The 13,329-nt window shown below is 60.2% G+C and overlaps 1 protein-coding gene across 16 annotated transcripts in view; it reads left to right on the top strand.

Moving 5' to 3' along the window:
- Positions 1-13,329, top strand: part of TIAM1 (TIAM Rac1 associated GEF 1) — a 204,044-nt gene that overhangs the window by 126,915 nt on the left and 63,800 nt on the right. For 15 of the 16 annotated variants that reach the window (XM_071220529.1, XM_071220526.1, XM_071220525.1 and 12 more), the window contains 2 exons: positions 4,745-5,192; positions 9,201-9,373. In XM_071220529.1, the coding sequence (XP_071076630.1) occupies positions 4,745-5,192; positions 9,201-9,373 (621 nt within the window). Of the gene's footprint in view, positions 1-19; positions 773-4,744; positions 5,193-9,200; positions 9,374-13,329 lie in introns of those variants that run through there. The other variant, XM_053916613.2, reaches the window with a different exon arrangement.

Here is a 13,329-nt window from a genome sequence, read left to right as displayed (position 1 = left end):
GGACGACGAGAGGCGACCCCGGGGAAGGCTGCCTTAGAGTCTAACAGGCGGGAGCTGCTCTGACTCGAGCTCCTGCGGCTCCGACTCACCTGCTTGTGCCGGAGCTCAGCGAGCCCCCCCGTGGTGTCTCTGGCTCCTCTCCCCAGGTGTGCTCCAGCGAAGCTGGGTGCACCAGGGACATCACTCCGGGTCACCTGCAGCACAGCTTCGTGTCACATCCGATTCTGCCACGAGGGGCGACCTGCCGATTTCCAAATCATCCCAGGGCCCTCGAACTGTGTGGCTTCACCACGTTCTTGAGAGTGTGTCCGCCTGCCATTGACACAGAACACAGGGGGGCTTGGGGGGCAGCCCCTGCTCAGTCGAAAGCCCATGTATAACCAACTCCCCGAAACTGAACTACGGAGAGCCTGCTGTTGAATGGATGCCTCACCAGCAACGTGGGCCGTCAACACGTGTTTTGTGCGCACACGGCATTTTTACAGTGAACGGGAGGAAGAAGCGTTACTAAGGAAGTCGTAGGAAGACAGAGCACACTTACCGGGTTTCCTGGGAGAAAAGCCTGTGTGGAAGTGGGCCTGCGCAGCTCCAGCCCGTGGTGTCCGGGCCCCCTGTAAGGACACTTGGGCTGGGACCCAGTGTGTTAGCCACCCTCGCGCCAGGAGACCCTCCGGATGTCGAGGCGGTGGAGACAGGCTCTGAACCTGCCTCTTCCCTCCGTTTCAGCAGCGGAGCCATGGCTGGCCTCGTGAAATGGCCGTGGGAACTCCTGGTGAGCAGCTACTGAGTGTGTGGGGCTCCCGGCGGCCACAGTGCGTCCCCTAGACCCGGCTGTGCCGTGCGTGGGGAAGTGCTCACGGGCCAGTGTGGCCCCTGGCTGTTGAAGCCTTTCCAGCAGAGAGTTCTAGTGGGCAGGGCTTGCTGTGCGCCGTCGCCAGGGACTCTGGGACCTGCTCAGGCGCCGTGTTGGGGGTCCTGTCTCTGCTTAGCTGGAGTCTTAGCATCTTCCTTATCTCCTCTGACTCTGGGATTGAAATTTTGTGTTTGGTTCAGCCCTCTGGGACTGATCGGGTGCAGGCCTTCCGGCTGGATGGGAAGGACACGCCCGGTACTTGTGACAGGATGCTGAGGCCTGCAGGGTTGCGGCCATCTTCTGAGTCCCTGCTGCTGGGAGGCACCCTGTGGGCAGGGCCTTGGGGCTCCCAGGCGTGGGGAGAGTCCGATTCTCAGGAATGAAGTGTCCCAGAGACGGGTGGGTGGGAGGAGGTCCCTTTGGAGACACAGTCCCTGGGGTGCTTGCCTCGTGGGGCTGCTGCCTTTCTTCTGAGCCACGGGAACCCGCCGCAGAGTGGCATGCGCCCTGGCTCCCGAGAATGACAGGCATGTGGACACAGCCTCCAAGGGGTGGCTGGTGTCTCTCAGAGTGTGACCCGGACGCCTCTGTGTCAGAGTGGCTGCTTCCGGTTTGTACTACAGAGTCTGAGACCCACGGACAGGTGTGGCACTTGGACGTCTGGATAGAACAGCCCTACCACCCACCACTCCTTCCCACCCTGAAGGTGGTGAGGGCTGGGGCACGGCACTTGGTGCCCCGTTGAGCAGTGGGGGCCGAGGAGGGCCGGTGGCTGTCTAGTCATCGTCTCCCACACCCGGACAGCACGGGCTTGTGGGTATGTGGGACATCCCAGCTGATGACCAAATGGGCTGGGGCGGGGCTGCCAGCGGTTCCTTCCCAGCAGGCTGGGTGACAGAGCAGTGGGAAGGTGTGCACCACTCAGCCCGCCCAGCTGTCTGTGGCAACAAGGCGGCGTCAGTGTGGGTGCCGCAGGGAGGGTGTTGGTCGCACTGGGCTGTGTGCTCTCGAGGCGCCACGCTCAGCTGGGGCCAGCGGGCCTCTCACCTGGCGGGACTGCTTTTCTTGCTCAGTGTAGTGACCGCCTGGGAGTGGAGGACACAGAGCTGGGGTCACTGCGAGGCTCTGGCGTGGGGGGTGTGAGCAGATGATCAGGTGCGACAAGGAGGTAAGTGTCTGCCAAGGCCTTGCCTCTCGGGTGCATGGACGCCTTGAGGAGTCCTGTGGAGGGGTGCCCGGTCCGCGGGGACACAGCGGGCTGTTACAGACGTGTCCTTGACTTTGCCTGGCCAGCCTCTTCCCCACCCCCCCACCCCCGTCTCCTTTCGTCTCCTTCCCCTTTCTGCCACAGTCAGGTTTGAGGAGAGCAGGCACTCAGCTGGAGGGGCGCTGTGGCTAATGGGGCCGGGTGGGGGGTGTGAGGCTGACTGTTTAGACGGGGTCTGGCCTGATGCCATCTCTAGCTGAGTGGTGATGGGCCTGCCGTGTCCCAGCCGACAAGGTGGCAGGAAGCGTGGGTTCCACCCTCCAGCCTGCCACCAGCCCGCACCCGCAGCACCGGGACAGCTTCCCAAGGTCCATCCCTGTCCTTGAGCTCAGGGAGGCCTGTGAGGCCTGGGGGCAGGCAGTCCTCTCCTTTGTTCTGAAGTCCTCCCCTGTGGGGCTGGCCTTCGCCTACCTCACAGAGAGCACTCACATCCGCGGGTCAGAGTCTGTGGCTGATGCCTTCGCTTTTTTCAGAGAACTGAGCTGTGTGAAAAGGCGTCCAGAAGTCTGGGAAGTTCAGTTTCCCACTACTCATGGTTACCTAGAGTGCTCAGTGACGGTCACTTTACTGGTTGTCCTGTGTCAGAAGGGAGGCAGGAAGAACTGGGTTTGATCACAGCGTGCTCCTGTTCGTGCAGAGGACCTGTGCCCACCGGCTCTGGGGTGCACAGGCAGGACACGGGCCGCGGAGTGACGGGACTGGCCATCCCAGGTCTGCCTCGGAGCCGCGCCCACACGTTCTTAGTCTTCGAGTCCGTGCGAGCCCAGTGGAAATGCAGTTGGTCCCTAACTACTTCCTGTTGCCATCTTTGCCCCACTTTACTTCCTTTTTAAAAAAAGTTTTAGGTAGTAGAGAGGGTTCCCGTTTGTCCCACACCAGCGACCGTGAGTGCCTGCCAGAGGTGCTGTGCGCCAGGTGCTCCCACTGCAGAGTCACCTTTCTTACCGTTTGCGTCCGGTTTTGCGTTTGTTTTTGGGAAGGTGTGCAGTGTGATGACTTCCTGCACTGTCAGCTGTGAAGCGATCACTAAAATTGAGTTAGTATGTCCATCACGCCACACCAGCACCCGCTTTGTGGTGGTGAGAATGCTCAGGGCCCACTCTCAGCAGACCTGAAGCGTGAACACCGTGCTGCCAACCGCAGTCCCTGGCTGTGCCTTAGACCCCAGAACTTCCTCATCTCCCCGCTGGAAGTCCGCACCTGTGCCCGGTAGCCCCCGCCCCCCAGCCCTGCTCCCCCCGGCCCTGGGAGTCCGAGTGTCCCGTCTCACGTGCGGGCGAGTCATGCCACGCACATCTCTCTGGGTCTCCTGCCGCTTCCATGTGTGTCTCTGCCCCTCTTCCAGCTGCTTACTTGGCGTCGAGTCATGCTGGAGGTGAAGCTGAGGTCCCCTTGGGGGCACGGACTGAAGCATGCAGAGGTGCAGGCCTGTCTGGGCCTCGAGGGTGACAGTTTATCTGTGGCCCGGCTGCCTCTCAGCAGATTCGAGGCCCGGAGCTTTGGTTTCTATGGCGATTCAGAACACCCTGTAGTTTTTGTATTTCCGAACCATAATGAGCTCTTTATGTGGCTGAAGCGCAAACGCAGGTGAAGCCCCCGGCCGCGTGTTCCTTTGCCATCTGGTCTCTGCCCTTGAGGACAGTGCAGAGGCCGTGGGCTGTCCCCTCGCCGCTGCTGTCATCATCCTCCCTCCACTGCTGCCACTATTTAGTTACTGTGTATGGAGATGCCGTAGCGCTTCAGAGCGGCTGAGGTTCTGAGTTCAGAGCAGACCGGTCTGTGGCCGGGAAATGTTCAGCTCCAGAGCTGGGCAGTGCTTTGCAAGTTCCAAATGGGTTGAAACTGGGAACTGATACCCCTGCATCTTGGCAGGTGCCCGAGCTGTCACCTGGCCCGGAGCCGGCGGTAGCTAGCTTCGGGCTTCCAGCATCCTGGCTTTGAAAGGGCCAGGTAATTGGAGTGCGGGGCCGGAGCGGCGGCCCCGTAGTCTTCTCCAGCTCAGTGCACTGGGAGGCTGCTTGTTTTCTGGAAGCGCGGCCGATCAGGGCATGAGGATGGTTGCCTGCTCCTGGGCCATGGGTCCTTGCTGGGTGAGTGGCCGAGGCGGCCCCCTGGCCATCTTTTCAGTCGCCACACTACAGAACAGGCTCCTAACCAAGCCCTTTCCTTTTCTTTAAAAAATGGCCTCAGCGGCCCCCATTTTATCCAAGCTGCCTCCTGTTCCCCTGGAAAGTCCTACCTCCAGTGCAGCTAGCTAACCGCCTGCAGGATTTCCTGGGGTTCTGGGCGCTGGTGACAGGCGAGGCATGGAGCTCTGGGCCAGTGGCTGGAGCCACTCCGCAGCTGATTTGCCAATCAGTTCATTATCTAAGTCAGATAAATGACAAGCTCTTTGCCGTGCCCCTTGTGTCTTTTCTACTTGAACATTTTCAGTGGTTTGTCTTGGTAGTGGGGCGGCTGGATGGCGTTCCGGGCACACCGCGGCACGTTGGGTTTGTGCGGGTCGGAGGTTGAGGGGGGCGTCCGTGCGGAGCGGTTGGCAGGTGGGTGCCCTGTGGGTGGCAGGAGCTGCTGGGACTTCTCTGCGTGACGCACGTCTTCTCTCCCTCCTTTTTGCTCCCAAGGATGTAAACGCGGGCGAGGGCAGCGAGTTTGCTGACAGTGGGATCGAAGGGGCCAACACCGACACGGACCTGCTGTCCAGGCGCTCCATCGCCACCCACTCGAGCTACTCGCCGCCCCCCGGCCGTGCGTTCGTGGGCAGCGACAGCGGCAGCAGCAGCACTGGGGACGCGGCGCGCCAGGGCGTGTACGAGAACTTCCGCCGCGAGCTGGAGCTGAGCGCTGCCAACCGTGAGAGCCTGGAGGACGCGGGCTCGGCGCACAGCGACGAGCGCTCCAGCGGCGCCCCGAGCTCGCCGGGCCGCTCGGACGTGCTGCGGGAGGCGGCGCAGGGCACGGTGCGCAAGGCCGGCGCGCTGGCCGTCAAGAACTTCCTGGTGCACAAGAAGAACCGGAAGGTGGAGCCGGCCGCGCGCAGGCGCTGGAAGCACTACTGGGCGTCCCTGAAAGGTGAGCCTGCGCTGTGGCGCTCCCTACCCTGCCCCCGCCCCACTGCCTGTGGCACGTGTGCTCCATCGCGCTCCAGGCGCCTGCACGGAGGATGGGGCAACTGCAGACATTAGCTGAAACCTCGTGCGTGGTGCTCGGAGTTCTGACGGTGAGGGCTGCCTTGTGCCCCCTTTTTGAGCTCCTGGCCACAGTGGTGCCGCAAGCACAGGCCACGTAGCCGACCTCCAGTGCCTGATCCTCTGCCTTCGCGGGCGCTGTGTCCCTGGAGCAGCAACTGCACGACTCCTCCCGCCCACGCTGCTCTGTCGTCTTTATCCCCTGGCCCCTAAGCTGTGGGAGCAGCTCACGTCTAGTGCCCCCGTGTGCATGCCTGGGTCCCATGACAGTTTTGGGGGATACGCTTACAAACTTGTTTTTTAATCATTTTGGCTAGAGAAGAGCCTCCCGAAGTGACCGTTTCGGAGGGACATCATTGGCTTGAGTCCTCTGGAGTTGCCATTTCTTAGGTCAGCGGCAGGGTAGGGTGTTGTTGGTTTCATAGGGTTCAGCCTGATGGTTCCCGGGCGTCTGGGGAAGGCCCTGAGCTGCCACAAGTGACAAAAGCCACCACTTTACAGCCACGCTGAATGGACACCTGGTGTGTAGCTGTGTGTGCATGTGTCTGTCGCTCTTTTCATTAATTCCTGGACACTTTTACACGTCACTTACTGTCATCTTACACCTGTTTCTGAGTGTGTGGGGGCGTCCCTGTGCGCATCGGCCAGTGCTCAGTGCCGCAGGGACTGTAACGGGATGCGACCCTGGGTCTAAATGAGAACGCACCGCGGGCCCCTGGGCCTCCTGCCGCTGGCACGACTTGAAGCAGGGCTGGGAGGTGGAGGGACCGGCCAGGTGGGTTGGCAAGCCCACGGGGCAAGCGCAGGGGGAAGGAACCTGGCCCCTGGTGCAGCACACACACCAGGCTGGGTGGCACTGGGCTTCACCCGCTGTGGCCAGTGTGGGGACGTCCAGTGCCAGAGGCACGGAACTGAGCGGGGCTCTGGGCGCTCCTGGGGGACGTGCCGGGCCAGGTGCGCCCTGTCGCCCCTTCATCAGCAGTGGCTTCCGTGCCTGGGATGACAGGAAGGGAGCGTGGTGCTTAGGTGACGGGTTTTGCTGCGTGTCACAGAGACCCACAGTGGTGACGTCGTACACAAGACAGAACTTTGTTCCCACCCCTGTCAGACTGTCTAAGGTTGGTGAGGGGGTAAGGTGATTCCTGTGACATCTCCAGGGGCCTGGGCTCCTTCCATCTTGCTGCTCAGCTGCTCCCAGAGCCTTGTCTGTGCCTGTGTGGTTGAGCAGGCTCCCCAGCAGCTCCGCACTCCAGCGCAGAGCGGGGAAGTGAGGGTGCCACTGGGAAGTTGCCCTCATCTCTCGTGCTTCCATCCCATTGGCCAGAAATGAGTCAGGCCTAGCTGCAAGGGAGGCGGGAATGGCAGCTGCACTGCCGGCAGTGTCCTGGGAGCACACAGCTGCCCTACAGAGGACCCGCTTGTCCGCCAGTGTGGGGCAGGGGCTTGTTTGCGCCACGCGGCTGCGGTTTCGGGGGCACGCCACCTTTTTCCACGTTCAGTTATCAGACCCACTGGGGTAGGGCTTTCTGTGGCTCCACTTCCTAGAATGTCTCAACTCAAGGAGGGTGGGGTGCTTTCTTTTCTTTCAAATCCTCCCTTGAGTACATGCTTATTGATGAGAGAGGGGGAGAGAGAGGGACATTGATAGGTTGTGCCCTGTATGCTCCCTGACTGGGGATCGAACCTGCAACCTGAGTATGTGCCCTTCTGGGGGTTGAACCCGTGACTTTCTGGTGCCCAGGACGACCCCCTGGCCCACTGAGCGCCCGGCCGGGGCGGGGGGGTCAGGCCCGCCCTCCTGTCCTCCGCCTGTGGCCGGAGTCTGCACAGCGTTGGAAGTGTGCGTGGGTGCAGAGTCCTGGCATTCGTGGTGCTTTCTGTGGGAAACTGCGTGAGATGTTCACATTAAACTTTACATTTTATTTACCGTGCTAAATCAAGTACCTTATTATAGCGCACGTGAAGTTCATGCCAGCAGCTCAACACAGGTGTGAAGCAAGGATGGCAAACCTGGGAAAATTCCATCAGCTCGCACCATACTTCCCACTGTGCGCTGGTGCGGTGGCCCTGCTCGTGGGAGACAGATGGGCGCCGTGGGGGCGCCGTGGGGGCCTGCTGCGGCGCTCTCACGTGGCACCTGCCTCGCCTGCGTTTGGAGGCACCACAGGGCTGTGTGCAGAGGGTCTGTGTCACCGGCTGCTCTGCTGCCGTGGGGGGCAGGGTGAGATGGGGTGATGGGAAAGGCCCCTTCTTCACCTCCTGCTTCTCGCCTCCCCCTCCACCCTCCCCGCCTGCAGCCTCTGTCCCCTTCAGCAGACTGCCCTCTCGTTTGTTTAATTAATTTGTGCTGAGTTTTAACAGCCTGACCAGAGGGGCTCACAGTCACCTGAGGCACTTTCAGAGTTTGGACATGGGGCCTGACTGAAAATGAAGTCCCACAGCTGGGGGTTAAACAGAAGAGGTGCATTGCCTCGAGGTCCTGGAGCCTGGAAGTCCCAGGTCAGGGGGTCAGCAGTGGGGCTTGTACTGAGGCCCACCTCCCTGGCCTGCAGGTGGCTGTCTCCCTTCAGTGTCGTCACCCCGTGGTCCCTCCGCACCTGCCCAGGCCCACGTTCCCCTCTCGGCAGGACAGCTGTTGTTCCGGGTTAGGACCTGCCCGATGACCTAACTTCACTGTGGTCACCTCTGCGGGACCTGTCTCCTCACTCAGACACGTTCTAGGTCCTGGGTTGGGCTCCAGCAGATTGTTTGGGGGGGATATAATGCAGCCCACGACAGGCCCCAGATCTGTGGTTTAAACAGGCCTCCCCGTGATTCTTACAGTGAGTTTGGGAGCAGCACGGTTAGAACAACAATACTCAGGTGTCTCCTCCGATTTCAGCTGGGACGCGGGAGAGCGGCTGCCCTGTTCCTGCTGTTCTTGCAGAGGGCGCTCAGCAGCTGGGCCCCCCAGCCCCCTGGAGGAGCCTTCGTGCTCTCGGTGACCCAGGTCTGAGTGCCACAGTCTGCCAGCGTCCAGGCCCAGGACACAGAGCCACCGAGTCCTTGGCCTCTTCGTCCTGACAGGTCCCATTATCTGTTGACACACTTGGGGCTGGTCCCGCCAGTCACACACCGGCCTCCGCTGGCTTCCCTGAGCAGCCGGGGTGTCGAGAATTAAAGCCAGGGCACCTGGGAACGTGGTGGGGCGGAGGGGTGTGGAGATTTCTCTGCAGGTTCTTTCACTTTAGACAGAATAATTAAGAAAAGGTTTCATTTAGAATTTGTCTCTGGCGTGGCTCCACCGACAACCAGAGTGTTGGGTGATGCTCAGGTGAAGGTGAAGGGCAAGGGCCTGCCGTCCGGGCGGGGGGTGGGCGTGCCCTGGATGGACTGCCTCACGCTCTCTTAATGGGGACAGGGAGGGACTGTGTGAAAGCTGACTCAGCCGCCTGCCGCCACGGATGCCTGTAAACCCGAGCTGGGAGGTCGTGCGGCCAGCAGGCTGGGGAGGCCCCGAGATGTGCGGTGTCCCCTCCCTCGTGACCCACAGGCTGCGCACTCGGTCCTCGGCCTGCGGGGCTGTGCTGACGGCCCGGCCTTGCGCGGCACTCTTCACAGCTCAGTGGGAGTGTGTCCACAGCCACTGGTGGCCACCGAGCCTGGAGACCCCCATGTGCCCATGAGGATACTTGTATAAAGTGTTCGCACACGGAAACGCAGAGACCTAGAGGGTGTGCACGAGGGAGCCCCGGGCAGGGCGGGGAGCTGTGGTTTAAGACCTTTGCCCTCCTCGAAGCCCACCCTTGACTTCGGCCCCTTCTCTTCCTCCCTGGATTTCACGCACTTCAGTGTCCGGCCCTTTCCTGGGGGCAGGTGCCCAGGACTCATGCGGCCTCTGTTCTCTTCCCAGGGTGCACGCTTCTTTTCTACGAGAGCGACGGCAGGTCGGGCATCGACCCCGCCAGTACCCCCAAGCACGCCGTGTGGGTGGAGGACAGCATCGTGCAGGCCGTGCCCGAGCACCCCAAGAAGGACTTCGTCTTCTGCCTGAGCAACTCCGCGGGCGACGCCTTCCTCTTCCAGGTTTGCCGGGTGCTCCGTTTGGAATCAGAACCAGGTCCTTCCTCTCCTGCCTGCACACCCACCCTGATTCCCTTGCAGGGGTGCGTTTTCCCTGTGGCTCCCGACAGAAACACAAGTGATGGGAGGCGGACAGGAGGCGGAACTGCAGGAACACCGGGACCCCCGGAGGCTCTGGAGTGGAGCCTGAGCCTGAGGAGGGGCGCGAGTGCTGCGGCGGGGGGGGGCTTGGTGCTGTGGCCTGCTGTGCACGCGGCACTTCGGGAAAGTTTAGACAGGGCCTGAGCGGTCGGGGTTCCCGTGTCAGCCTGCGCTCCTAAGTCGGACTCATAGGGTGGAAGGATGGCCTCTGGAGATGACGCGCCGTCCCCATGTCGCTTCTCTTTCGCTGCATCGAATCTCCGTGCCCAGTGTTCCGGAAGCGAGACTGTTAATTGTGTTAAGAAGTGGTGACCTGCTAATCACTTGGGGCTGACATTTGCTTGTGCGGGGAGCCCTTTGAGCTGGGTCAGTGGTGGCGCGTGCTGCTAGGACTTGGGGCGGACTTTGTGGGGAAGGCTTCCTCCGTCCGTTTCCACAGCCCGACCGGAATTCCGTGCTTCCCGTGTGCACCGCGGTTGAGAGTGCCGAGACTCTGACCCTGTTCCTACACTCACAAGTGTTCGCGTGTGAGCCTGGGGACAGACCCAGGAGCAGGTCTTTGTGGGGTGGCGGAGCCTGGCAGTGACCGTCAGCGAGGAGAGAGGGGCCTGGGGGATGGACAGTGGGACCGGTCCCCGCAGGAGAGAGCCAGGACAAAGGCATGGAAGAGAGTGGTAGGTTATTACACCAAGTTTCTGGGTTTGGTCCCTACAGTTACTTCCATTTGTGAAATTAATAAGTATAAAAGAGTGATTTTGTCTGTGAACAAAAAAAGCCTGTTTTTCTTTTTTTAAAATTTATGATGTAAAACACACATAAAGAAGAGTACACAAGCTACAAATGTATTACTCAACTAAGTATCACAAAGTAAATCTGTAACCACCGCCCCGTCACGGGACGGAAGTTTCTAGACCCTGAAAACCACCCGCTGTCACCTGCACGCAGGCAGCGTGTGGTTTGAGTGGTGTGAACATGTGTTCTGTCACACATGCTGGGACACGTCTGTTTATCTGGGAACGTCCCTGCTTCTCCTTCATCTGGAAGGCTGGTTTTGCCGGACACAGAGTCCGCGCCTGCCTGGCTAACCTCAGTGCTTTGGAAATACCGCTCCCCTGCCACCGCCCTCCACGGGTTCCGAGGGGAAGTGGGCTGTTGCGGTTCGTTCCACTTGGAATCCATGGAGCTTCCTGGATGTGTGAGTGTGTGTTTAAATCACACGTATGAAGTTTGCAGCCATCATTTCTTCAAATAGTTTTTCGCCCCTTTGTTTCCTCTCTTTCTGGGGCTCCCGTCACGTGTGTGCCGGTGTGCGTGGAGCCATCCCGCCGGTCTCGGGGTGCGGTCATCTTCGTTCTTTTTCTGTTCTGTTCCCTGGACTGGACAGTCTGCGCTGACCTGCTTCGAGTTCACTGACTTCCGTTTTTATTTATTTTATTATATTTTAAAATTTTTGTTGTCAGCTCAATCGGCTTTTGTGCTCCTCTGGTGAATTTTTCCCTTCAGTTTTTCTGCATTTCAACTCCAGAATTTAAATTTGGTTCTTTAAAAATTTTTGGTTAAATTTCTCTAATGATATTCTCTACTTGGTGAGATTAATCCTCCTACTTTAATTTTCCAGACAGGATTTTCTTCGGTTCTTCGGAAATATCCAAGGCGGCTGGTTCAGGGTCTCCGCCCAGCAGTCCCCCATCTGGGCGTCCTCGGGGACGGCGCCTCCTGCCGCCCCTTGTCGTCCTGCGTGTCGTGCTTTGCCGTTTCTTTCCGTGTCTCACAGGCTCCTGGCCGGAAACTGAACGTTTAGATGCAGCAGGTCCTAGAACGATGTCATTCTGTTCAGCGTGGTTTTGTCATAACTTTGATGAGGTGCCGGAGGAACGGAACTCTTATTTGCAGCGATTGGCCTGGGGCGAGATGGCTTTTGTCACGGGTGACTCCACAGCAGCTCCGAGGGCGTCAGTGAGGTTCAGCGAGGCTTTCCTGTGGCGTTCGGTGGCAGCTCCTGACGTCGCCCCCGCCCTCCCCCAGCACCCTCCTAGGGCTCGAGTTGCCAGTTTTTACTGCTGCTTGTTGTCTAGTGACTTCCCGGAAATTGGTACAGTCTTTGTTCTTTTTCACGTGTGGTCACTGAACGGTTAGTTTAGTAGTGGTCAGCCGATGATGGGAGAGAGTTCCTGACGTCCGCCCCCGTCTCTTCTGGAGAACTCTCTGCGTCCGAGCATGCCTTCGACACCTGGCCAGCTGGTCGGCACCTCTGCCTTGGCCCTGCGTCTGCTTGCGCAGAGCCCCAGGCGCGGCCAGAGCGGGGAGCGCAGGGCCTCCTTGGGGTTTCCTGTGCAGGACTGCGACCTTCTCGATTCTCAGGACTGTGGGGGTCGTATTCCCCAGAGTTTCCTAAGCTTTTGTCCGTCAGCTGCTTCTTTGGCCCCAGCTGTTACCAGCCCTTGGGCAGCCGCCGCATCAGGCACTTGTTACTGATTGTCCTTCGAGTGCCCCGAGGGAGTGAGGCAGTTCGCATGGGCGGCCCCGGGCCGGGCCGGGCCGGGCCGATAGCAGCAGCCCGAGCGTGGGGGTTTCCGTGACCTGCCGGAGAGGTCAGAGGAGAAGCCACTCGCAGGGACGTGTCCGCCCCATCCATCCATCATCGCTCAGTGTGGGTCGTTCTCGGTCACGGCCCAGGATGGGGAGGGTCCTGTGGTTTTGGGGCGCCCCCCTCTACACTCACCGCCTCTGATGTGAGTGCCTTTCGAAATGGCCTTCCTGGGCATAAAATGGCCGGTGGAACCTGGACACCTGTCGGCCATACTGAACAAAGCTCTTGTTGCCACACAGCCCTTACGCATGCCCGCCTCCGTGTGCCCTTGTATGGCCAGACTGGGGTCTCCTGAAGGGGGGTGGAGCACAGGGCGGGCCTTTTCCAGAGAGCACTGGGCTACTTGCAGTCCGAGGGGTGCTTTCCACCTCTGGTCCCAGCCCTCCGCACTCTGCAGCGGCCCTCTTTGAAAGGGGCCTGTGTGCGGGGCTGCGGGTGCCGTGAGGGAGGCCACAGTGGTGGTGGAAATAATCCGTAGGTTCTTGCAGCCCCCCACCCTGGCTCAGTCCGGCATAGTTTCCAGCACAGTTTCCAGAGCCCCGCGCTGCCAAGACAGGCTGTGCGTGGAGGTTCCGGTGGTTCCGGCCGTAGGGGGAGGGGTTCTGAGTGCCGGGCAGTGGCAGTGGGGATGGCCCGCGTGGCGGAGCAGCGTGTACAGTGGACATGCTGTGCTAGGGGGGCGGGGAGGTTGCGGCTCCTGTGTGGGGACTGTTTTAATTAGAGTCCTTCCCTCTGCCTGGAAGCCAGAAACGTGCCCTGTCGGTCCTCCATTCCCCTGTTCCTGGAGGGTGTTGCGTACCATCCCCAGCAGCTTGGTGGCTGTTGGGGAATGGATGTTAATGTTAGGTTTTGATTCCCGTGTTAAGCGCCTGGGGGCACAGTTGCCAGGCAGGGACAGAACGGTGTCTGATGAGGTCGAGAATCACGCAGAGATGTATCTAGAGACGTGTAGAGAGTGGCCTCACTGAGGGTGGCTGCCTTTCCGTGGAAACATCTTCTTATCGTTTGCACACTTCCGTTCGCGAGGGCACAAGCGGCACAGCAAAAGGGGACGAGGGAGAAAAGGGACTGGCAGTGTTCACACCGTCGCGTTGAGTGGGGGTTCGGTGTGCTAACGCAGGCCCAGCGTCTGACAGGTGGCAGGTGCTCAGTAAGCGGCACCCACAGGTACCGAGAAGACTAGTGCCCTGTCCCCTGATTCGTGGGCATCTTTGCAGAAGTCAGACGT

The sequence above is a fragment of the Desmodus rotundus genome, chromosome 2 (genome assembly GCF_022682495.2).
Source record: "Desmodus rotundus isolate HL8 chromosome 2, HLdesRot8A.1, whole genome shotgun sequence".
Taxonomy (NCBI): Eukaryota; Metazoa; Chordata; class Mammalia; order Chiroptera; family Phyllostomidae; genus Desmodus; species Desmodus rotundus.
This window is presented reverse-complemented; position numbering and strand designations above follow the sequence as displayed.